Source organism: Alexandromys fortis, unplaced genomic scaffold (genome assembly GCF_014885135.2).
Source record: "Alexandromys fortis isolate MF-2015 unplaced genomic scaffold, M_Fortis_MF-2015_v1.1 scaffold_63, whole genome shotgun sequence".
NCBI lineage: Eukaryota > Metazoa > Chordata > Mammalia > Rodentia > Cricetidae > Alexandromys > Alexandromys fortis.
The window spans coordinates 6,716,682-6,741,292 of NW_026067953.1; the positions used below are offsets into that span (position 1 = coordinate 6,716,682).

The 24,611-nt window shown below is 49.0% G+C and overlaps 1 protein-coding gene across 2 annotated transcripts in view; it reads right to left on the bottom strand.

Moving 5' to 3' along the window:
- Ccdc88c (coiled-coil domain containing 88C) overlaps positions 1–24,611 on the bottom strand; it is a 124,160-nt gene that overhangs the window by 65,774 nt on the left and 33,775 nt on the right. Inside the window, exon 4 of one of the 2 annotated variants that reach the window (XM_050151438.1) lies at positions 12,630–12,699. In XM_050151438.1, the coding sequence (XP_050007395.1) occupies positions 12,630–12,699 (70 nt within the window). Of the gene's footprint in view, positions 1–6,526; positions 6,634–12,629; positions 12,700–24,611 lie in introns of those variants that run through there. The other variant, XM_050151439.1, reaches the window with a different exon arrangement.

Sequence of the window (24,611 nt, forward strand, 5' to 3'; positions counted from 1 at the left end):
CTCAAGACTTCTGACTCCCTATCATACTGCACCAAAATGGCCCCGAGTACCAACTGGAGACACTTGTGATGTCAACCATCACTGTCAATTTGACTAGATTTGGAAGCACCTAGGACAACTCTGTATGTGTCTTGGAGGCTTAACTGAGGACAGAAAACCAACACTTTTATGGGTGGCACCATTCCACGGTGCCTGAACTGAAGAAAAAGGAGAAAAGAAGAAGCCCGATAAGTGCCAACATCCCCATCCTCTCCTGACAGAAGCAGAATATGAGGTAATGTGACCAGCCCTACACTCACACCATGAACTTCACATCTTCTCACCATGATGGTTCCTCTTAGTTCATGAGCCAAAATAAACGTATCTTCCCTTAAGCTGGTCTGTCAGGTATTTTATAATGAAGAGAAAAGTAACTGATACAAGTGAAAAGACCAAACCATACCTAGGAACTGGGATATAGACACAGGAGCATAGGCAGTTAATATAGGATTTCCCTCTATATGCTGTGACTATGTTTTATTACCATTGGTTAATAAAGAAGCTGCTTTGGCCTATGGCAGGGCAGAATACAGCCAGGCTGAAAGAGATAGAGACAGAGAGAATAGGTGGAGTCAGAGAGGTGCTATGTAGCTGTCGAAGGAGAAAGCCACCAGTTGCCAGCCAGAACCCTACCTGTAGGCCACGGCCTCGTGGTGATGGGCAATGGCCCAGATAGTCCAACATCTATGACAGCTTCAGGACTGCTGGCTAAGATGGACCTACCACACAGGATACCCCATGAAAGGCCTGACTAACAGCACCCCAATTAGCAAAAGGTAGTCTAGACAACAATGCCCAAATTCTCTAAATGATTGTTTATAAATGTTTATTTACCTTTAAAGGGTGATATGCTATAGAGATGAATACTTAGCATTGGTATGGGTCTTGGTTTATATGTATATTTCTGCTCTTGATTAAAGTATTGTATTTGTGCAGTTCATTTAAAAATGTAATGTATAACTAAGAAATACGGGTTAATAGATAGTCATCTATAATAGTCAAGCTTGTAGACTCATTAGTTAGGTTTTCTAAATTTATAGAGATATATTTCAAATGAATAGGTATTCTCCAAACCTTTCAAAGACTAGCAGAATGTTTTAAGAACTTAGGACTTCACATGACAATGAGACACATCTGTTCCTGGCAACACCAATTTACCTCAAGAGGATGATGGGCATCAAAGATGCTCCTCATGGAGATTTTTAGCCATTTGGGCAAGAAACTGCTCTTGCCTGGACTGCTTGATGGTATGTTGTTTGAATTGGACATGCAGGACCCACAGAAAAAATGCCTGCTCAAGTTGCCTAAAGGTGAAACAGTCCTTTAGGGTTCCTACTTCATGAAAGAGTCTGCCATACATTCATTCTGCAGGACACAGAAGAAAGAAACTACCAATAGAGGTGAAACAGTCTTTCGAATTTCCTGCTTCATGGAAAAGTCTGCTGGATACTATGGGCCTATAGGCTAAAGATGGATGCCCAAACATTACAGAAGATTTTTGGGTGACTTTCCAGGCAGTGAGATGTCTCTGTCAATTCTAAAGTTTTGCAAGTTGTTTATAATATACTTCCTGTTTCCTTAGGTAATATTATATCCTTCTGGGGTCTTTGATGGAGTTGAAGAATAATTATAATTTTTCTTAGTTATGATAAAAGATAAAGTAGATATAAATATTGTAACTGTAATTTTTGCATGATACCAGTTTTGTTATGTGTAATTTTACTATCTTAAAATTAAAACCTTCCTTTTTATTTAGATAGAAAAGGGGAGATGATGTAGGATTCCCCTATGTACACTGTGAATATGTTTTATTACCATTGGTTAACAAAGAAGCTTCTTTGGCCTATAGCAGGGCAGAATATAGCCAGGCAAGAAGAGATAGAGAAAGGCAGGCAGAGAGATGCTATGGAGCTGACAAAGGAGAAAGATGCCAGTCACCAGCTATAACCTTATCAGTAAGCCACAGCCAGGTGGTGATTCACAGATTAATAGAAATGGGTTAATTTAAGGTCTAAGAATTAGCTAGAAATATGCATAAGCTATTGGCCAAACAGTGTTGTAATCAATATAGTTTCTGTGTGATTATTCAGGTCTGAGTGGCCGGGAAATGAACAAGCAGCCTCCACTTACAGGCAGTAACCTGTGAGCGCCTGCTAATTCCTGACCAAGACTTCACTCAATCCTGTGGCATTAGCATGATTGTCAAGGCTCAGAACAGAGAGCTAGGAGATCACTCCTCTACACCCACGAAGCACCTCCCAGCCTCGGGTGGGGCCTGAGGCCATCTCCTTGTTCTCAGTGACACATCAGAAGATGAGGTTCGGTGATGTGTGGATCCATATACTATGGCTTTCTTTTTGCTCAAAGACTCTAATCCACACATTACCATGTTCCCTTCTTATCATTGAGGGGGAAAAAAAATTAAGCCTTCCACATTGGTTTTAATTAGAGAAAAAGGAAAATCCCATGTCCAAGAGCTAACAGCTTCAAGTCAGGCCAATGGGATGCTCTGGGCATCCCAGTCACCATGTACCACCTTCCCCTCTGAGTTTCACAGATTACTGGCAGGCAGAAGGCCCTTATGAGCCCTTGGGTAGACACAAAAGCGCTGGCTCCTAGCCCTACAGTGAGAGGTACATAGCCCCTGCTTCCATGCTGACCTGCCCCATCATTGGATCTGGACAAGGGGAGAAAATGCTGTGGAGCTCGAGCTCGTGCAGAAAATCTTTATCCACGCCCAGGACCAAAGGACCTAATTGTAGCATCCTTTAGAATAACTGAGACAGCTCCAGTGATGCACTGGAACAGCAGACTAAAACAACAGGGAGAGGTGGCCTCGAGGAGTGTGGGAGATGGGAGGAGCAAGCGCTGCGCCCTACAGACTGTAGTGACAGCTCACAGTACTGTACATACACTCCAAAGAGTTTGGAGGGAGGACTTGGGTGGTCCCACCAGAGTTCAGTGTTTGAGTGATGGGCAACCTAAGGGGCCTAGGTTGATCAACATACACTATGAATGGACCAAGATGTCATGATGGGGGTGCCAATTAGTCTGTAATTGTCAATGAAAACAAATCTAAGTGTGGAGGGAGTGCTGGGTAGGCCTGATGCTAGTGCCAAGAACACAAGCAAGTGTTCTGACAGCAAAGGGTTTAGAACCCTGCACAAATGTGAGGGCTCAAAACTACACTGAGGGGCTGGAGAAATGGATCAGCAGCTAAGAGCACTGGCCGCTCTTCCACAGGACCCACAGAGCAGATCACAACTGTCTGTAACCCCAGTTCTAGAAGATCTAATGCCCTCTTCTGGTATCCATGGGTACCAACACATGAGTGGTGCACAGACATATATGCAGATAATATGCCCATATACACAAAAATAATTAAAATAAACAACAGTAAAACCCAATGAGGCTGGCAAAAGAGCAAGTGTGGCACTCCCTCGGCATCCTGCCATCACCCATGTGCTACCCCAAGCCACTCATTAACTCAAGACGTCACCAGAATTAGGGAAAAGCAAAGGAAGAGCTAGGCATGGGGGCACGTACCTACAGCAGCACTGGAGGGACTAAAGCAAGGAGGATCATGGGTTCAAAAGGTTAGCCTGGGATACATGGTAAGACCTGTTTCAAAATAAGACAAGACAGTCAGCAGATGGCTTAGCAGGCAAAGTCACCTGCTACCAAGCTGATGGCCCAAGTTTGAAGGAAAGGACTGAGTCCTCCATGTTATCCTCACCTTCCACACTCACGCTGTGTGTGGCAGCTTCCTCACCTGAATGTACACACAGAGACAAATAAATAGAAATGTAATAGAAAAATTTAAAAGACAAAAAGGCTAAGTGTTCTCTCTGTAGAGCACTGATTGAAAAATAAGGATTTTTTTTTTTTCTTGCAGAAGAGAACAAAGGCTAAAACATAGAGAATTAAGCTTAGGTTAAAAAAAAATTCCTAAATGAAACAATGGAAATAAAGCCCACTGGAGATAAGCAGGGTCCCAACCCCAAGTCACACCCGTGGCCCCCTTGGTGCTCAACACTGGCAGGCTGTGAGCTTTCACCTGGGATTCCTTCCTAAGGAAAGCCTGGAATCCATGCTGGAGTCCACTCCTCCCTACAGCCATTGAAAAGCAGATGCCCGTTTCTTTCAAGATTCCACTAGGAAAGAAAAGCAGCTCTTTTCCTTAAGTCTCCCAGGCTACAGGCTGCACTAGTTTCAACACACAGCAGAAGACTCTTCTGAGTCCCTGCAGGCAAGCGGACTGAGTAACTCAATCGGCACCCAAGGACAACCTGCTCCCTGCCAGCTCCTACTGTGCGCTGGAAGCATAATAGACAAGTCTTCTGAATGCTGACGACGTGGACACAGATGAGCAAGCCGTCAGTTTCAAAGATCTAATGGGCTGGAGAGATGGCTCAGCGGTTACGAGCACTGGCTGCTCTCCTAGACCCAGATTTACAGATTTGGTTCTCTGCACCCACATGGCAGCTAACCACTGCCCATAATTCCAGTTCCTGAGGATCTGACACTCTCTTCTGGCCTCCATGTGCATACACACATGTGGTGGATAGACAGGCATACCTGGCACGCGCGCGCGCGCGCACACACACACACACACACACACACAAATACTCTGGGGACCCAGAAAAAGAACTTCTAGTTTGCAGTGCCAGGCACAGGAAACACCATCTGCAAAGGTCCAGAGGTAAGAAAGCACGTTTCTCAAATTTTGAATGTTTTGTGGTTAAGCTTACTGGAGCTGGTTTCCACAGAGACGGTGCTAGGGGTAAAACAATATCATTTTCTAGGCCAGATGATTCACAAGCAACCCCAGGTAGTGAAGTCAGACACCCACTCTAACCTTAAGTTTTGTCAAGAGAACCCCAGAGAGTCTGAGTCAGTGGTGGAGTCTAAGAAAATCCTACTAGCTTGCTTAGAGTCACCCAGTTTGTCCCAGTCAGCCGGGAAAGCAGCAGACAAGCTGATCAACAAACGCACAAACCCGAAAGATGCACACAGCACCTGGCTCCAGGAACAAGAGGAAAGCATCTGCTCTCATGCATGGTGTGAGGGTGGAGGGGCAGTGGCAGCAGTTATACCGTGGAGCTGGGCTAGCTCAGAGGTGTGAGGGTGGGGCGGATAGTGGCAGTCTCGAGGAAGGTAGGAAGGAAGCACTGGGGATCTGGACAGGGTCAAAGAAGAGCAGGGCATCTCAGCCCTGCCTGGCTAACTTAGCAAGCAGAGGACCTGCAAATTAGCCAGGTTTGTGGGGAGGGAGCTTAGACCCAAGAGTACCGGCCTGAGCCTGTGGAGATACGCTACAGCCACGATCACTGTACCTCAGTATCATGTACTATGGCTACCATTGTGTTAATCCCAAAACGGCCCCAGGAAGGACAGCTTTATCTCTTCCATCTTACAGACAACAAGAAGGAGGCTGAGTCAGAGCTTCAGGCTGCCCCCAGCCTGCCTACCTCCTCCCTAGCAGCCCAGCACTTACTGATCAAGTGTTTCCCCACAGTTCACTCACTGATCTTATCTGTTGCAGGAGATCAGCTAAGATAACAGTGTTGGTTTCCATAGATAGATGCCTGTCTTAGTAATTCTACGCTCTGTTCTCCCCTGACTTTACATGCTAGGGTGGAGCACTAACTCTGCTTTCCCTGGCTTGCTGTTTAAGAAGCGGTCGTTTCATGAGCACAATTACAGGGCTGTCCCGTTTGTGAAAACAAAAGTTTGAACATGATTATCAACGGTCCTCATGTATATCCAGGGGCTCACCCAAGAAGTTGGCTCTGGGACCTTCCTGGAAGTTCTGCCTAACATGAAGACAGTGATTTGCTATTGTTTAGATAGTCAGAATAGCCTTCCAGGGTACCACCGTGGAATCATGCACATGTGTGGGAACATGGACAACCTGTACCATCCATGCCCCACTCGAGGGGTAGGAAGCAGGCTTACAATCTGGGGTGGGGTTTGGTTAGATTTCTTAGCCACTGAATGTGATCACACATGACACCAACCCGGCACCAAAGAAACCATGCAATCCCCTATTTATTTATTTAGTCACTCAACAAACATCAACTAGAGACTTTGGTAGGCACAGAGCTACACTTCTGTGTAGAATGGTGCAGAGCTGCCCCAAGCGCCCATGACCAACCACTCACCCCAACCCTATGTCTCTCTCTTTCATATTAAATCTGTCCTATGCCACACAGGACAGAAGATAGGTGTCCCCAGGTTATGCAGAGCCATTTGTAACCACAGGAGCCCTCAGGACACCCTCACCACCCCAACCTGTTCCTACCAGCCTGGGGCCACAGAAGTTGACAGAAAATTCACCAGGCAAAGAATAGGAAAGGAAAACACATCCACACAGTTTGCCCAGGAGGAGACAAGGGGCTGTGCAGCAGGAACACATCAGAGTCGAGGGACCTCCCGGCACCAGATGGAGAAACTCTAAGCCCAGACATCAGGGAAAAACAGAGACCTTTGACAAACAACATCTCCTCCTTCAATCTCCTCTTCTGACTTGGTCGGCTGCAGCCACAGAGAGCAGAACTTCTAGAAGCCATAGCAGTGGTGGCTGAGGCGCTCTCTGGGGCTCCACCACTCCAGGAAGTTTACTAAACAAAGTTTGGTTTCCAAGCAGGCCCTGCTGGCCAGAGGGCTGGCCCTGGGCTACTGTGCTGGTATGGGCATGCCGGAAACCAAGCTCCATCTGTTCCTAGGAGGCATGGCATGGGCTTCTACTGTCCAGGCCACCAAGCCAGCACTGCAGCCTGGCAAAGGGACACAGGAAGTCAGGAGGAAGCTAACAGACCCTGAGAACATCAGGATGCTATCCTGAACTGTTGGAGAGTCAAACAGGAGACACCAGAGTGATTAAAATTCCAGGAAGAGTAAGAATTTTTAAAAATGTATTAGCTATTTTTCTCACTGCTGTGACAAAGGGTGCACTTAGGATCATGGCTTGAAGGAATACGCCCCTCACGGCAGGGCAGGTCTGGCGGCAGAGTGAGGCGGCTCTCATGTAGCAGACTTGATTCAGTCCCGGACTCCATTCCACAGCATGGCGCCACCCCTACCTACTCTCTCTGGAAACCCCCGCACACAGACACACTTGGGTTCCCAATCTAATCAAGTTAATGAAGATTAGCCATTAATTCTTATGTTTTCTCCCTCCTTGTTCAAACAACTTAAGGTTTTCGCGATCTACAGTCAGCCAGACCTTTGTGGGTAAAGGTGCCTGTGACCAAGAGACTACCAAGTTGAGTTTAAACCCTGGACCCCTACATGAGGGGAGGAGAGAAACAACCCCTAAAACGTCGACATCTGCAGAGCTATACATGTACACCGTGGCACATGTGCACACAAAGTAAGTGTAGTAAGTAAACAAACAGGGTTAGCAGTAAAGGCCTGGATAAATGAAATAAAAACAAGGGCAGGCTGGGGAAAGGACACAAGAACAGCTCAGCAGCCTCATGGAGACTCTTAGCAGCTTCACCACCCCACAGCAGTCAGTTCTGAGGAAAGCAACCTAGGTAAGAAGGTCAATCATGACAAACAGAGCCTGGGCCATTGCAGGAAGCAGCCGGTGAAAAAGCACCCTGCCTTGGTACCCGCTGTTGGCTGTGCAGGGGGAGGCTGCTGTGGGATCCAGGAACTTCGGGGCCAGCCCTGAGAGGGGTAAGGAGGTAAGGCTGCCTCAGAGCCTTCCTCTGAGCTCCTCCCACCCCTTACACCCCTCTTCACCTCTATAGTCTGAATGGCCTGTGTGTAGAAGGGGTGATTGCAGAGTGGACTGGTAAGAGACCGAAGAGATGGGGACTAATGGGAGGTCTAAAGTTAGGTCACTGGGGCATGCCTTGATGATGGAGGAAGGTCATTGGCTAATAAAGAAATGGGCCAAGGCAGTTTCTTTATTAACCAATGACCTTCCTCCATCACCTTGACCCTGGACATTGCTTCCTCTGCTTCCTGGCCCTCATGTGGTCAGTTTTGCTCCAACATATGCATCAAGGTCCCAAAGCAACTGAATTAAGGACTGATCATCCAACATGATCCAAAGTAGACTAGCCCCTGTATAAGGTGATTGCTCGTCTCGAGTATTAGTTCCATGACAGAAAACAAGCACAACTTAACTTCTCCAGCTCTGCCCAGACACCACCTCCTCCATGAAGCCCTTCCGACTTGCTCGGGTAAGATTAATTATGTCCCCTGTACACAGCAGCATGCTGTCATGCCGGGATACCCATCATTATGGATTCTCCTCTTTCACCTCCCTGCTCAGTACACGCTGAGGGCTTTTCTATGGCTCCAGGGCTCCTGGATCCAGTACAGGGAGCATCTGAACAGCAAAGGCTGAAAAGCAGGTTTGGGCTGAGCTCCTTCTGCAAGGCTCCAGCCAAGAGGCAGCCAGCCAGGATGAAAAAAAGACACAAGGGTATTTGGGTCTCCTTGGGAGGGTCAGAAACCAGGCCTCTGGCTTCCTTGACCAGAGCAGCAGACATCACAGGATCCCACACTTGGCCAAGGAGGAAGGATATACACACAAACGCTCTGAGCCCTCCACGGGCCCCACCTGCTGCTGGAGACCTTTCTCAACCGCCACGCCAGGAACACTTGAGACCAATGGCCAATCCACTGACAGCTGGTTTCAAGAGCTGCAGCTTGTATTCACAGACAGGTCCCCACGGAGCACACATACAGGGTTGCAACCCCTCCACAGCACCCCCACCCCCGAATCTGAATTGACATTCAGAATGAGCATAGCAATGGTGGTGGCCAGTCCTGCTTGGGAGCTATGGTCAAAAACCCTTAAACATAACCATCTGCATGATGTATGGTTTAAACACGGTTACCTAGGCGACCTCTGTGCTGCATGCATGTCTCTCTCTCTCTCTCCCTCAACAGGGTCTCTGCACCTTCATGGCTCCTTAATGCAGATGAGATCAGCAATTTATGAGGATGTAAACCACCACTGCGCTTGGATACAAGCCTTGGATGAAGAAACAAAGTTCTCTTCCAGACCGTTCTTTGCAGCATCACAGAAATTAATTTGCTAACCCTCTGGCTTCTTGTCAGACAATCCGTCTTTCTGTGTGGGGAGGGGCACAGTGGCAGGCCTAGAGGCTGAGAAACCAGAAGTGTCGTATGCACCACCCCACCTCATTCTACAGTCAGAGCTGACGTGGGCCGTCGATCTTCCTAAGGCTTCGACAGAGCACTCTCACCAGCAAACCAAATAAATGGGCTTGATGGTGATGCAGCTGGCAAGCTGGTGTGGCTCTCTCTGCGGGCCATCTTGGGCCTAAGGAAGAGACGGCTGTTACGGAGCAGAGATTAACCACCACCCGAATGACCTTTTATGTATTCAAGTCTGTGGTTAAACAACTGAAGGAAGCCGTGGGAAGCTGTCAAAAGGAGTAGCATACGGAGAGACAGGAAGAGATAGGGGCATGCCTCCAGCACATAGGTCGTGCGTGGCTCTGCGTGTTTGCCGAGCAGTTAGTTCACGCCAGACCCTGATCTAGGCACAGACTACCCACTCAAGGGAGCTAGGGAAGAAGGGAAAACAGGACAGGAAGAATGGGACGGGCTGGTGAGGGACAAGGAGGCCAGGAGGGCCTTGCTGAGGAAGCTCAACAAGCAAGGACTTGAAAGGGGCTGCGCCCCCATAGGTGCCTGAGAGAGGAGGTAGCAAGCAAGAGAAGAGCAGTCGGTGGCACCAGGAGGGTATGTCACAGTGGATTCCATTGTGGTACGTGTGCCAACAACACAAAAGTAACCTCAAACAGCAGAAAGCTATGATTAACAGCATGGTGTGAGCCTCTGCCAAAAAAAAAAAAAAAAAGGTTCAAATGTAGGAGACGGGAGTGAAAAAGCCAATTCTCTCTACCCCAGGGCAGCTACACAATTCCTTTTAAATGCTAACCCTGTTCTTTGTTTAAAAGGAAACACAAAATACTTCACACATCTATTTTTAAAATTTAAAACTGAACATACGATTCCATAAATACCGCCTGGGATTTGTGTTTGCATCTTCTTGCTGGCAGATGACTCCTGCCACCCCTCCCCTGACTCTCAGAACCCCTCAGGAGCCCTGTCAAACCTGCTCATCCGTGTGTCGTGGGGAGGCCACCTCTGCCCTCAAAGGCAGCCTGCTGAGGCCCCTGTCTAGCATGTCATTCAGGCCCGCCTAGGTCTCTGAACTTAGGCGTGAGTGCCAATTTTTGTTTTAATATGCAATGCTCCAGGCGTCTCCGCATCACTTCTCCTTAGAGCTGGACCCAGGGTCTCTGGAACGGGTGAGCATTGTTTCTTTATCACAGAGGAGCCCTGGGACCATTCACCTCACCTGCTGACAAACACCGAATAGCAGCTACCCCATGGACTGAGGTGAGGGTTATACAATTCTGTGCACTTGTGGGGAAAAGCACTAGCGTGAACGATACACTTAAAACTGGGGGGAATCTGAGAAATGAAATATGCAAATAAAGCTAGGTTTTGGTTTTGGTTTCAAATCGGGCTGACAAAATGGCTCGGCAGGTCAATTCATTTATCACCAAGCCTGATGACCCAAGTTTGATCCCTGGTGGAAGGAGAGAACCAACTCCTGCAAACTGTCCTTTGATATCCACAATGCTGCCATGGCCCATCGGCCTGTGCCCCCACCCCTTAAAATAAAGAAACAATATAATTTAAAAATAATCTACTTTTCTCTGGGTATTCTGGGTTGGTGCCACACAGGAACAAGGACTTGTTTTCTCTAACATGGTCACTCTGTCTCTGGTAGAGGTAAGGGACCCTGAGGAAGAGAGACAAAAGGTGTCCAGATGAGGAAGTGGCACAGATGAAGGGTGGTCAGGCAGGGCAAGGAGAATACGTTTATTACGTTGATCCGTTCATCACAGACACTTTTCTCAGCACCACGATCCAACTACGTGATCCAAATAGGCTCAATGTTGGCAATTGCCGAGCTAGGGTGTGTACTACAGACAGGAACTCAGGCCCCAGAGAGCCTGAGCTGCCAATCAGCTGTTCGGCTTATCAGCTGGTGACAAGGGTGTGTGCACACATAAATTCCACACCTATATAAATGGGAATGACATTGACACACCCCAGAAGCACACTGTCATTTCCACACTTTAAGACGTGTTCAAAGGCTGGTACAGGAGCAGCTGTTCTGTTCTCTGGCTCCTCCAGTGCCCTCAAAGCAGACAGAATGGCAGCCCTTGCTGGCACAGCCAACCTTACAAGGTATACCCCTATCTGCTGGTTAACATCAGCCCCTCATCAACCTGGAAGGCAACAGTTCCCCATCATCACCATTCGAGTCTCACAGGACCCAACTGTCCCTGAGGCTCAGGGGTGCTGGACAGACCACAGCTGGCATTCTCTACCTTTTTTTGGAGGGCCATAAGCTGAATCCAGAGTCAGGGAACCAAATGCTCCCGTTCCTGATGCGATGGGATAAAATAGGGAGGGTCCTCACAGGCAGGAGCCACCAAGCAACCTGGTGGACATGGAAGAGCCACCATGTCAAGCTGCTGCTGAACGCTTATGCGCCAGTGCCAAGGATGTCTTTTTTTGAATGTACAGAAAAAAAAAAAAAAAAAAGAGGTGGACATATTGCCAGCTGGAGCCCAAAAGGAGTGTCCTACCTACTTAAGCTGTACAAAGATATCTCTGCTGACTCCAAGGTTGTGCCACCAAATGAACTGCTGTTTTAGAAGTCATGTCCTTGGTTGGTCACTGGGTTTATTTTTCCTCCATGATCACGGCAACTTAGGGACTGTCCCAGTCAGGAGAAAGGTCAGGCAGACCCCGGGAGGCCAAGGAGCAGCCCACAGAAGGAAGCTCCTTCCGTGAAAACTGCTGACTCTCAGGACCCCTGGCCTCAGCAAATCCTGCAGGCCTAGTTCCCTTGTTTGTCCTAACACCTCAAGGACTTCAGAGTTCTAAGCAACCAAGGAACAAGGAGGAACCAGCAGGAGGAGCTCGGACCCCAGGGCGCACACTGGGTGCCGCAGTGCGACAGTGTGTAAGGGAGGCCACCCACCACCTTTTCACCTGGAAATTACCTGCACATGGAATTAGCTGTGCTGTGACACCTAGGAGGCGTCAGGAGGATTTGCCACTTTACAGACTTACTGAGTCCAGAGGGGCTCAGAACCCTCGCCTACCAGGTGCTCTCAGTCCAGCGAGGGACATAGGACAGGGGAGAGACACTGGCTCCCAAAAGGGTGCTTGCTTCCAATCTAGGGACGCATCCATCACACTGGAATCTGGTGCCATGTTTACAGGAGTCGAAGTCTGCAGAGCCCAGCACAATTCAGACTCCCAAAGTCAGACCCACTTTTTCAGAAGGAACACAGCAAAGGCCCGTCTGTCTCTGCCTTGCATCTAAGGGTAGAGGGATTCACTCTCCAAGGTAAGAAATGCATGCTTGGCCTAAAGTCTCACCAAGACCATCATGTGTTTCACTGTGCTGGCTCTAAGCTGGCAGCCAGAGCTGTGGCTAACAGCTGTCCAAACCGATGGCACTGCCCAGGCACTACAGAAGGTGGGGGTGGGGTGCTTGCACTCACCAGACAGTGGATCTTTGCCAATCATCAAAACATTGGGCAAATTCATTACGATCAGCTGCTGGAGAACTTCCTATAGAGACAGAGAGAGAACGACACCGTTAAAGAAGACAAGGGTAAAGAGCTATTAGGTAAATCACAGCTAATCAAGTCACTAGAGAAGTGTGCAGCCACTAAGTGGCAACCGTGAAGGCCCTAAATGATAGGATGAACCATTCAACACAGAGTGCAATCATTCTGTCTTGCTCATCAAATAAAAATGGAGACTTGGTAGGTCTAAGTTTCTTTTCAAAAGCTATACAGAATTATTTTTGTTCCTATAGTAGGTGCAGTTAAAACATAATAGGGAATGAATAATGGAGATGCTACTGAGCCTTTACAAGCTGAGGGCGGAGGATCTAAGCATAGGATGAGGCTTTGGGGCAAGTTCTAGAAGAGAATTTGTTTTTCCACACCGAGTGATCTTCAGCCTGGTCAGAAAAGGTGGCCTTGGGGACAGTTGCCTCCTGACCCGCGTACAAAGGCCCCTGAAAGAAGGTGGGGCAAGGCCTCCTATCTGTGGGTCTTTTAGGAGCTATGCTCTGGCCCGGGGAGGCAGCAATGCCACACACAGCCCTGGTCACTCCCCAGGGTTGGGGAGATCCAGTCTTCCTCCCTGCTTAGAACTGCTTTTCACGGATCCAGAAAAGAAAAACCCAAGTCCCGAGCTCCAATACTCAAATGAAAATTGAGGCATGGCCGGGGTGGGGAGTGGTGGCAACAGGCGGATCTTCAGAGATCACCGGCCAGCCTAGTAGTGAGCTCCAGATTCACCGAGAGACTCTAACTTTATTTTAATGATGATGATGATGAAGATGAAGATAAAGATGATGATAAGTGGAGTGATGGAAGAAGACATCCAACATCACCTCTGGCTCCATGTGCATGTATGGGGAGACACACATGCACACACGCACACATCAAAAGGAAACTCCGGTTTTATGGAAGACCGGTGGAAAAGAGTGGGTGCCTTTGAAAAGGGTTTCTCCTGAGAGGCAGCCCGAGTCTGACTTCTCTGCTGCACAGAGGGGGAGGCGGCAGCTGTGTTCAGCAGGCTTCCCACTGGCATTTGAGAAACAAACTCACTACCTAGTGGGCTAATCTCACAGCTGAGCACCTCAAAACCGTCTCAGAAGCATGAGGAGAGACACTTGACAGTGGGGACTATCTAGTACCTGGGCTTACACGTCACCTTGTCGACTATAGCTGTCATCTCAAACATACCTCGGTGGCAACACACAAAACTCTCCCAGCACAGGTCCAAAAAGCACATCTGGAGAATGGGGCCTTTAGGACACCGCACCCATTCTTATGGGCAGCTCCCTCCGTGGGGTCCTAGCATCAGGCTACCCTGGGAGATCAAGACCATTCCGAGTCCTCGCGGCTTTCCTGCCACCTTGTCCAAATCTCAAACCTTCATGCACCCTTCTGTAAATGACGTGAGTATAGTAATAAACAATGCTTTCTTCACCGTTTTCAAGGTAACCCATCAAACCTCCAAGCTTTACTTTTGTGCTAAAATAAGCAAATATTACAAAGCACCATTAGGAAAACTGTCTTTCGAAACAGGAGGCTTAGATTCATTTAATCAGTACTTCCTCATTTCTCTTAAGAAAGATGTTATTTTTGCAATAGAGAAAAAAAAAAAACGGTTTATGTCATGGCGGTGTATGCCAATAATTTCAGCATTCAAAAGGGTGAGGCATGAGAATTGCCGGGAGTTCCAGACCAGCCTGGGCTACACGACAAGACCCTGTCTCAAGAAAAGAAACAATATTTATAAATAGGATTTTAAAAAGTGTTCCTTGTAAAATACCAGGAGTCTCCTAAGACCTAATACAATGAAAACAAACAAACAAAAATGCCAAAGGGCCATTAACCACCAGTTCCCTTAATGGAGCATCCATAACATTCTAGCAAAAGCAGGCTCAAAGGTTAGCACTGCCAATAACAAGCAACTTGAGATACATAGTTAATTTCAATTTCTCCAGAAGCCCACTTTAAAAAGATAAATAAAAGTGGAAATATTTTCATAATACTTTTAAGCCAGTGTACATATCTAAATGTAATCATTTAAAACAAGATAAAAATTACTGAGTCATTTTACATTCTTTCTCACAGGATCTTTGATATTCACAGTATATTTTACACTCAGATCACGCAATTTGTATGCAATCTGGAAAAACGTGAAGTGTACATAGATTTAATAAATTTATAGCTAAACAAGTGGATTTCAATTCCCTAGTTGTTCCAAATACACTTAGGAATATCTTTTTTTCTTTTTTTTTAATTCAGACGAACTAAAATAGGAATTTGTATTCCCAGATGTACCAGTCACATCCCAAAGCTCCGACAGTCACAGACAGCTACAGGGTCCCCAAGAGTGACAAGGTACTCTGTGGCCCATGAGTTCCCTTGCACCTTTGACCTCCCCCAACAAAGTCCAGCAAAGTGTTGGGGCTCCCGCAGGGCTGGAGCCTCCCTCCAGGACGGGCCTCAGCCTACTGGGGACGTGAGCAGGGTGCTGACGAGAGGCCCCTCTGCCTGGCACTCAGAACAGAAAGCCACTGTGAAGCAGCTGACACAGTCTGCTTGGGACACCTGGTCCCGCCCAGGCAGGCTGTGAGGAGCAAGGCTGGCTGATGCTGGAGTGCAGCCCAGTGTTGAGCTCCCCACAGTCCCCCAGACCCAACCACCCCAAAATACCACAGCAAAATCCTGACATGGGGATGAGGGAGCCTTAACCAAGGCTTGAGTTTGACAAGCTGTCCTTCCAGAGGGCACCCCTGCCCTACTACCCCTGAGTAGCGTGGGTAAGAGTCTGCACCCTCTACCCTGGACTTGAGATCTGCTGTCGCAGCCGCACATAGGAGGCTGTGGAAACCCCAGATTTTCCTAAATGAAAGTGGACTAAATCCAATCTTGGAATGGCCCACTGGCAATTAGTTGCCTGAAACAATCCCCCAAATCTGGGTCAGAGGAGGGTGTGTGCATCCTGCAGAGGCAGCCTGAGCCCCAGGGAGGAGCCAGGCAGGAGAGTACTTAATATTATAATAGGCACCCTTTCTGCCATACTAATCTGGGCTTCAAAAGCAAATGCAGGGTCTCATAAATTGCTCGAGACCAAGGGGAGCAGCTACAGCCCTGTCAAGGAGGGTCTGCCACACCAGCTTTGATAGGCCTCAGGACAGTCCCTGCGTCTGCACTATGAACAAGCCAGAACCACAAACTGAGCCTCCCTCCATTTTGACCCTGACCGGCAGGACGGCATAAGGTGACTACTGTCAAGGTCTGTGGTTTTCAGCAGGCCCCAGAAGAGTTAAGAATATACTAGGCGTGCCGGCTTAGGTCTAAAACCCCAGGACAAGGCAGGGGCCTGTGGTGGGGAGACCCAGAAGGGCACCACACAGAGCACTACACATCAGCAAAGGCAGAGCTGGAGCCTCACTGTAAGGTTCAAACAGCCATTCAGGCCTATCAGCCTTTGCCATACATTTGAACAGAAGATTCTTTCTCTGTAAAGGTGGGAGAAATGTAAGGTACTGGAAGGGTCAGGGGAACAAACACCAGGCGGGCATGGTGGCACTTGCCAGAAACCCCAGAAAACAGAGGAAAACAGAGACAGAAGATTACCACAAATTCAAGGCCAGCCTGGGAGAGAGAGTAAAATCATGTCTCAAGATACCAAAATCCAAGCCAGGTGTGGTGTTGCACAACTACAAGCCCAGCATTTGGGAAGTGTACACCTATAATCCTAGCATTTCGGAGGTTGAGGCAGGAGGATCACCATGAGTTTTAAAGCAAGCTTAGAATTCAGAAGGGAGTTTCAGGCCAGCCTAGGCTATAAATAAGACTGTCTCCAAGAAACAAAATGAGGAGCGGGATTGGGATAAAACTACTCTTGTATGCATGTGTGGGGGAGGTTAGTGTGGGACTGCCAGATCAAGAACAGGGATTTCAACCAACCGGGCAGGGGTGGCGCACATCTTTAATCCCAGCACTCTAATCCCAGGTAGAGGCAGGTGGCGTCTGTGAGTCTGAGGTGAGCCTGGTCTACATAGCAAGCTCCAGGCCAACCAAGACTACACATAGTGAGACTGTCTCCAAAGTCAATCAATCAATCAATCAAGCAAGCAAAAAAGAACAACGATTCCATGAGAAATGGAAAGAACAACCCACAACCACCACCACCTGAGTGAAACTTTTTTTTAAAATGTGTCTAGGTATTTTGTCCGCATAAATGTATGGGCACCACATGCACATCTGGTACCCGTGGAGGCCAAAAGCGGGTTTCAAGTCCCCTGGAATTGGAGTTAGAGGTGGCTGTGAGTCACCATATACGGGGTACTCACAAAGAACTTGGGGTCCCCTGAAAGAGTTAATGCTCTTAATGGCCGAGCCATCTCTCTAGCACCCTGAAACTGCATCTTATAGGCTGACAGTTTGTCCAGAAGGGAAAATAGGAGCTGCTGAAGCTATGCGCTTAATCTTTGTAAGAGGCGCCACAGCAGCTGTTAATCCTGAATCAAGGGAAATCCCAAAAAGTTAAACACCCTGCACAGGCAGCAGGAGGAAAGTGATGCTCTCGGTTGCCAAGGAGATGGGGATGGTCCATATGGCAAAACCGCAAAGAATGTTCATGCTGACCTACCCAGACTCTCAGAGTCAAGACTAAAAGGCAGGAACATGCATGACATCAGCTTTGTATGAGCTACTCACACACGCTTCAGGTCTAGTCTGAGTTCAGATATTCACAGGACACAGACCTCACTGTGGCTGAGAATGGCAAGTAGGCCGACAGCCACAGCGTAACAAAAGGAACACAGCCAAGGGTTTCCCAGTGGCAGGGGCCTTCTGGACTGGGCTGTGGAGGATGCTTAGGAGCCTGAGAGATCAAGGACCAGGCTGACCAACTGTTCCAGGTGAGCAGCAGATCAAGCCCCAGGTTAGTGAACAGCACACTGAAGGACGCACAATCAGCTCTTCCACACAAAGCCCTGCAACACCAGCCAGGGCCCTCTCAGCTCCCAAACCTCAGGAAAACACCAGTGCCCACGATCACATGCAACCTTCTCTCTCTCTAAATTTATTCAGCTGCCATTTCCACATTTGACTTGTCAATCAGCTCCCCACTCAGCCATCAAAAACTCTCTAATGGTGGCAGTTGGGAAAACTGAATCAGAAAACATTCCTAAAAGATTTGCATTAAGACTTCCTTACAAAGCCTCTTTTATGTGGGTGTCTTCTCTCTCCCATACTGATGAGACACCAAACCCCCGAAAACCAAATGCTTCCCTCCGCAGTTAGCTCCCATGCTTTCAACCCTGGCACTCTCTCCCACTATTTCCTTAAGATTCACAGCTTGTAGCTGTTAGCAGAAGATGAACTCTTTCAAAGTGGGAGGAAAAAAGGAATAGTTCGGAACATTTTATAATTCTCCATGAAAACGTCCATAAGTGGAATACTGAATATAAATGTAAAAAACACATTCCGAAGTGAATCTATGATGTGGGCCTGAACGTGCTGTGCCCTTCTAAACTGTAAAGTCCCAAGGGTGGTCATCTGAGGAGCAAACTAAGCAAAACAAGGATCCCTCCTCAACTCCCAGACTGTGTGTGACAGCCCACAGGAAAGGCTCACTGGTGTCAGATGTCTACAAACGCCATCAGGGCTCCACTGGGAGCTTTCCCTAGGAATTGCACCAGCGTGGCAGGAACTGAGCCCCACAGAGACCCTGAAGCTGGGAGGAGCATAACACGGGCCATCTGCGCCGTGGTGGCCCAACACTCGCGACACGGATGTGCGTTCGTTCCTCTACATGATACATCTCAAAAATCTTTGACCTGTATTTGGCCAAGATAGTTCTCAGAACACTTCAACACTGTCCAGAACAAAAGCTGCCCTTCCAACATGGCTCCTGGGCCTTACTGATCACTCCACGATTCTTACTAGGAGTACCCAGTCATCGGGAGGTTCCTGCCCTCTCTCCTCCTATCACTCCTAAGTGGTGGCCAGGACAGGCATCGCAGTAATAGCGTCTACAGGACCTGCTGTGTAGCGCTGCTCAGGGACTTCATGGGAGGAACCAGAGTGAGGGGCAGGGCTGAGCGAGCTTATTCCTCCACCAGTCTCTCCGTGGCCCAAACTAGGGCATCTCCTGCAGCTGACACTTGCTTCATACCTTCACTATGGCCTCGTGACATTTCCAGCCTGCCTCTTGAGGCCAGGCCAGCATGCCTCCCACATTGCCACCCCTGAGAGGGCAACAGGGATTTAACCTCAAAATCGTGAGCCACAGAGAGCTTTGGGGGCCTGTTACACCAGGACCACAGTTTTCTAATTTAACTGCCGTGAAGAAACATAAAACGCTGATTTATCCATGACACCTGCTCAAAGCACGACCCAGAGGACCAGGAGCTTGTAATTCCATCTGTACAGGGGCCTCCAGTCCTAACAGCCCCCGCTGACTGGGGCAGGAGTCCTGCTACAATCAGTGGGTAATGAAGTGCGTTAGTGTGAAGAGGCTGCCATGGAGCGCTGTTGATAGACTCAATCCATCTGTTCCGCCTCGTTTCAATTAATCCAGGGTCCCCAGGGCCTGAAACCAGCCCGGTCTGAACAAGCATGGCAGCACAGGTTTCTCTAATTAGGCCAAGCTGTGTTCTAGGATTAGGCAATTTTAAGGCCTGTCTGAGGTTAGTTACCAAGTCACCAGAAACCCTCTTCCAACAAAACAGAAACAAACACCAGCTGACTGAAGAGAACTGGGGTAGGGGGAGCCCCCCAGAAAAGCCAGCGGCACCAGAAAGGGCAGATCAGCCCCTCTCTGAATCACACTCTTCTGCAGCAGAACAGACTCCCTCAGCTTTCGGGGGGGAGGGGCACCGGATGGCTACAACACCCTGCGAGCATCTTCCTGCATCAGAAGCCCAGAGCTGCCCGCTCTGAGAGCAAGCCAGGAAGAGCCCAAGGAGCTCAAGAGGGGTGGGCCCAGAGGATATTTCAAAAGTAACCCCAAGAAATGCCCGCCCTTCTCTTTAAAGGCTGTGTGATGCTCCTCATGGCTGTGTGGAGAGCTGTCTGTCTAATGCAGGGAAGCAGACAGGGTCGAAGTGCTTGGGGAAGTGAACACACGCCTGATCGTGAGAACCCAGAGGGAGGCTTTGGGGACCAATGTCTCTCATGATGTCATCAGAACCACATGTGTCAGGGTGGCAGGTCTCAACTATACCCAAAGTCCAACCAACGTCAGGAGATATGGAGAATTTGTTATTTTTTTGAGGTCTTATTTTAAATTATGTATATGCGTGCCTACGTGTGGCCAGGTGCCTATGGAACCTCGAGGTATTAGATCCCCTGAACTGAAGTGATATGAAGTTATTCGACACTCAATGCGTGTGCTGCGAACGAGACTTGGGTCGTCTGCAAAGGCAGTCTCCATTCTTAACTGCTGAGCCGTTTCTCAAAATCCATAACCAAACCAGCACAGCCTTATGGATTTCCTATAGAGCCAGAAAACAAGCCCAGAGGAGAAAAAAATGGGAGGCCTAGCACCACATTTGGGTCTTGAATCAGGACCCACTGGGCCTTGCCTTGACTCTTTGTACCACCCACAGAGCTTTCACTCCAGTGTCTAACAAGGACCAGCCGCCTGGGAAACGGAGGGGCACATGTGTAGCTGAGCCGAGAGAGCTGTCCTGTCCTCTGCCCACTTTTACTGTCAGCTTACAGAACAGCACGGCAGCCCTAGAGCAGGGGCTAACAGAAGGAGCCTGCTCTCAGAAGCAGGAGGAGACTGCTATCAATCAGGTCCTAAAACTCCTTTCTTTGGGCTTCCAGGAAAGGCCTGGTTTCCCTAGTGAGCAAGTAACAGAGGAGAAGAGAAGGCAAGGCTTCCTGGAGACTCAATTGTTGTGAGTGAGCCTGGGCGATGTAACCTGCAGCAGGTCCTGAAGAACAAGGCACTTCTCCAGACCTCTGGTCATGTGGGAGGCTCTACGCTGCCTTCCCAGCAGAACCTTCTGCCCAGAGCGCCCCACTAGCCAGAGCTCAGGGACCGAGGCATGGCCTTCCCTCCACCTAGCAAGTGGAACCTCCTCAGCTACTACGTCCCACCATACCTGGCCACTATCCTTACCCATTGCCCTTGGTTCCGTCATTTTTGGGGTACAGGCAGAACAAGAGCAGTAGAAAATGCCCATGAGCCTCCATCTGCAGATGGCAGCCCACATCATGCAGCCGGACAGGACCTGAGGGCCCAAAAGCGAACTGGGGTGGGGGCAGCACACGAGTCTACCATTGCACACACTGGGACAAGCTTAGGCCTTGTCACATGAGTACCCTGGGACGAAGGCCGCCAATACTCTGTGGTTAACGGTCCCCTGACTCCATCACCCCAAGGCAAACATCTAGAAGACCAGAAATGTGACATATGTGGTTGTATTTAATGCCCGCCTCTCTGATTTCCAGGTACCTGCTGGGTGTCACATGCTGCACCTGTTTGGAGATTATGGACCGAAACAAAACCCACAAAACCTGCAGGGAGAAGGGAGGACTGCCTGAGTGTGGGTGGGCCTGCTCTCAGAGCCCACAGCTGGGAGCAGCTCCTCCAGCAAGCCCAGCACCCTAACAAAGACAGCTGGCTGCTGAGCTGGGGATCCCACCAGGCTCTGGATATGGTGTGCAATCCCCAAGATTCATGAAAAGAAAGCTTAATCCCCAGAGTGGCAAAGTTAGAAGACCTTTAAAAGGCAGGGCTGAATTGGAAGTGATTAAGTAGCTCTCAAAGGACCTCAAATCTCACTTGTTTTCTGTTTTGTCATGTGATCTCTTCTACACCCACTCCTTTCTGAGGACCCCCACCTCCAAAACAGCTGCCTGATCTTGGGCTTTCAATCCCATAAACCATGAGCTAAAAAAACCACTTCATAAAATACACCGCCTCAGACGCATCACTGTTCAACAGCTCAATTACAAGCTCCTGAAGCAAAACGACAAAGAACAGGGAGCAACGACCAACCAAGATCTGCAAGTATGTGTGCTGCCTGGGTCTGCGGCAGGGCAGGTGGCAAAAGAGCCCAAACTACCTTCTGTTCTCCAACCCCAAGGCGGTCATGGTGCGAATCTCCTCCAGATTCGCAGCGTGACAACTGAGAACAGAACTGAGCCACTGCTCAGGGCGAGTGCCCATCTATGACTTTAAGAGTCTCTCTGCCAGCTTCAGAACGCCTGCCAGACAAGCAAGTGTCTAGCCCACAGGCCACCAAGCTCTATATCTGGCATGCAATCCAGTCCCCAGCCCATGCTGGCTACACCCAAAGCCATGCTGGTGCCCTTGGGTTTTGCTAGGTGTCATTCCCAACATAGTTAGGGGCTATGGATGTTCCCTCCCTTCTACACTGACTTAGAAAAGCCCAGCTATAAAGAAGACTCAAGGCCATAGCCCAAGAAGGCGGATCCCTTGGAGACTTACAGACCACTGGTACTTTTGCATAGGGAGAGGAGGTGTCAATTCCACTCTAGAAGCTTCGAAAACGTTTCTCTCAAAGCCCTCTCCGTCCCTCTGGGTCAGGCCTAGACGGAAGGAGAGCTGAGCAGGGTCATCTACTAGGACTTTCTTCTCTCTCCTTTCTCCAACTGAGGAAATATGCAAGCACGCACGCCCACCCTGCCTATAATATCAAGGGTAGTTTTGACTCCCCAGGGCTAATGGGAACACCCACTGAGAACTGAGGAACCTGGCTGGTCTGGGCTCAGTGGGGGAGGGTGCAGCAGTGGATGGGCAATGCCTGCTAGACTCAGTCTGTGCCAGAGAGAATGAATGACAAAGGCTGCGGGGGGAGGGGGGGGAGAAGAGAGAGAGANTGTGTGTGTGTGTGTGTGTGTGTGTGTGTGTGTGTGAGAGAGAGAGAGAGAGAGAGAGAGAGAGAGAGAGAGAGAGAGAGAGGATGAATGAGCAGGGTATGTGTTGGCCTTCTAACAGCCCCCTCACTGTCCCCCACCCTGTGGGCAGATCTCTATAAATCAGCTCCTTTCCAAGATGTAGGAGTCTTTAGTAAGAGATGACACTTCACCTAGTCACCAAGAATATACTCTCAGGAAACTGAGGGAAGACAGCCTGGGACATGGCTGACAACAGGGTAGTGAAGCAGTGTGCACGTGTGTAAGGGGGAACAAATTTCACCAGTAATATCTTGGCAGGAAGTGAAATCTCAACAGATATTATCAGCTTTAGAGCTGCCATCCCGGGTGGGGATGGGGGGGGAGGGCTGGTGGCTCCACCCATCACGTGATACAACGTGCTATATCCTGTGACACCCACCTATCATGCCTGCCCCCATCCCAAGCCTTCCTAATTCCTCTGCTGACTGTGTGTCCTCTGCACAGGTAACCAAGAAGGTCATTCTCAAGTGTTAATCCCTGGAAGATGCCTACCAAGTGCTGGTTAATCGGGGCTGGCTGGAAGGAAGGTTGTGCTCCTGTGAACAGAGGTTACAAGACCTCAACACACACTGCCCATCTCCAATGCAAAGGATACTTTATTTTGAAGAATCACAAATCAAAGGGCCTCATAAGCCAGATATCGCATTATCTCATTTAGTCCTAAATTAGGCAAGTGGGACCAGAGTGAGGTCACTAGGTACTAGACTCCACCCCTTTAATCCCAGCACTCTGTGGGCAGACACAGGAGTCATAACTCTGCGTTTGAGGCCACTGAGGTCTACAAAGTGAGTTCCACATCAACCAGCGCCATATAGTTAATGTCTCAAAATATAGATAATGTCTCAAAAAGGAAAAAAAAATCCACTCTACCCACAGTTCCCCCTGACAGCTCAGGGCTGCGGGGGAGGGGGGAGGCTGTGGGAAAGGAGGGGGGTAATACATCCTGGGTATCAGGGCCTTGGATGAAAGGAGGACTGAGCAGGACAATGTGGGGTGCGAGCCAGGCCGAGACGTGGAATGAGAGCTCCAGGCAAAGGAAAGACCAAATGGGAAGGGCTCAGACAGATGTTTCTGGAAGCCCAACTACATCTGCCTTGAGCTTCTATGGTCAGAGATATCCCAAGTTGCTCAGGTGAGCAAGGATTTCCCAGGGGTTTTCTGTCTGGTTTGGGGGCTCGGGTGTCTGGTGATGACTATCTGGAGTGCATTCAGGCTGATGATCCTGACTGGGGCTGGAGAGAAGGCTCAGCAGTACTGGCTGAGTTCAATACTCTTGTAAAGAACCTGAGTTTGATTCCCAACCCCCCTAGGGCAGCTCACAACTGCCCGTAACTCCTCTCCCAAGGAAGCCAGCATCCTTTTCTACAAACATGCAGGCAAAATGCCCATACATATAAAATAAAAAATTTAAATCTAAAAAAATAAAAGGATTTAAAAGACAGATCTGAACTCAGAAGCAGATGCCTGAACCAGGAGTTAAGGTATTGCTGTCGTTCCACTGTGTGATCAAATGTGACAGGTCTGTAACTGTGTAGAGAGTACTGACGGCTAAGGGAGTATGGGCAAGGGTGAACTTCACTGGTTACAAAGCGGTGCACTAGCCTCCCTGGCTCAACCAGATGCACATTTGCAGTCTCCTTCCCAACTTGTGGGCTCCTAAATGTGGCAATGGGGACTATTACTTCCCAGGGTCCAGCACTCAAAAGAGTCAATGCCATTTGCCAAATGATCTAATCCAGGGACCACACTCCCCAGGAAGCATGTTCACCCTCCATGTGAACAGCCTGGCAGTGGATCTTACCAATGGGGACGAACACTGCCCCTCAGTCAGGCACACTGAGTCAGCCGCTATTTGAAGGCAGAGCCTTTCCCCTCCCTTTCTGTCCCCAAACAAGGACACTGTCTCAGAAAATCAGACCAGCGGCCCCCGAGGGCCAAGGAGCAGGAGCAGCAGGAGGGGGCAGTCTGCACCACCCCTGCTATGGCAGCAAGTGGACTCCTTCC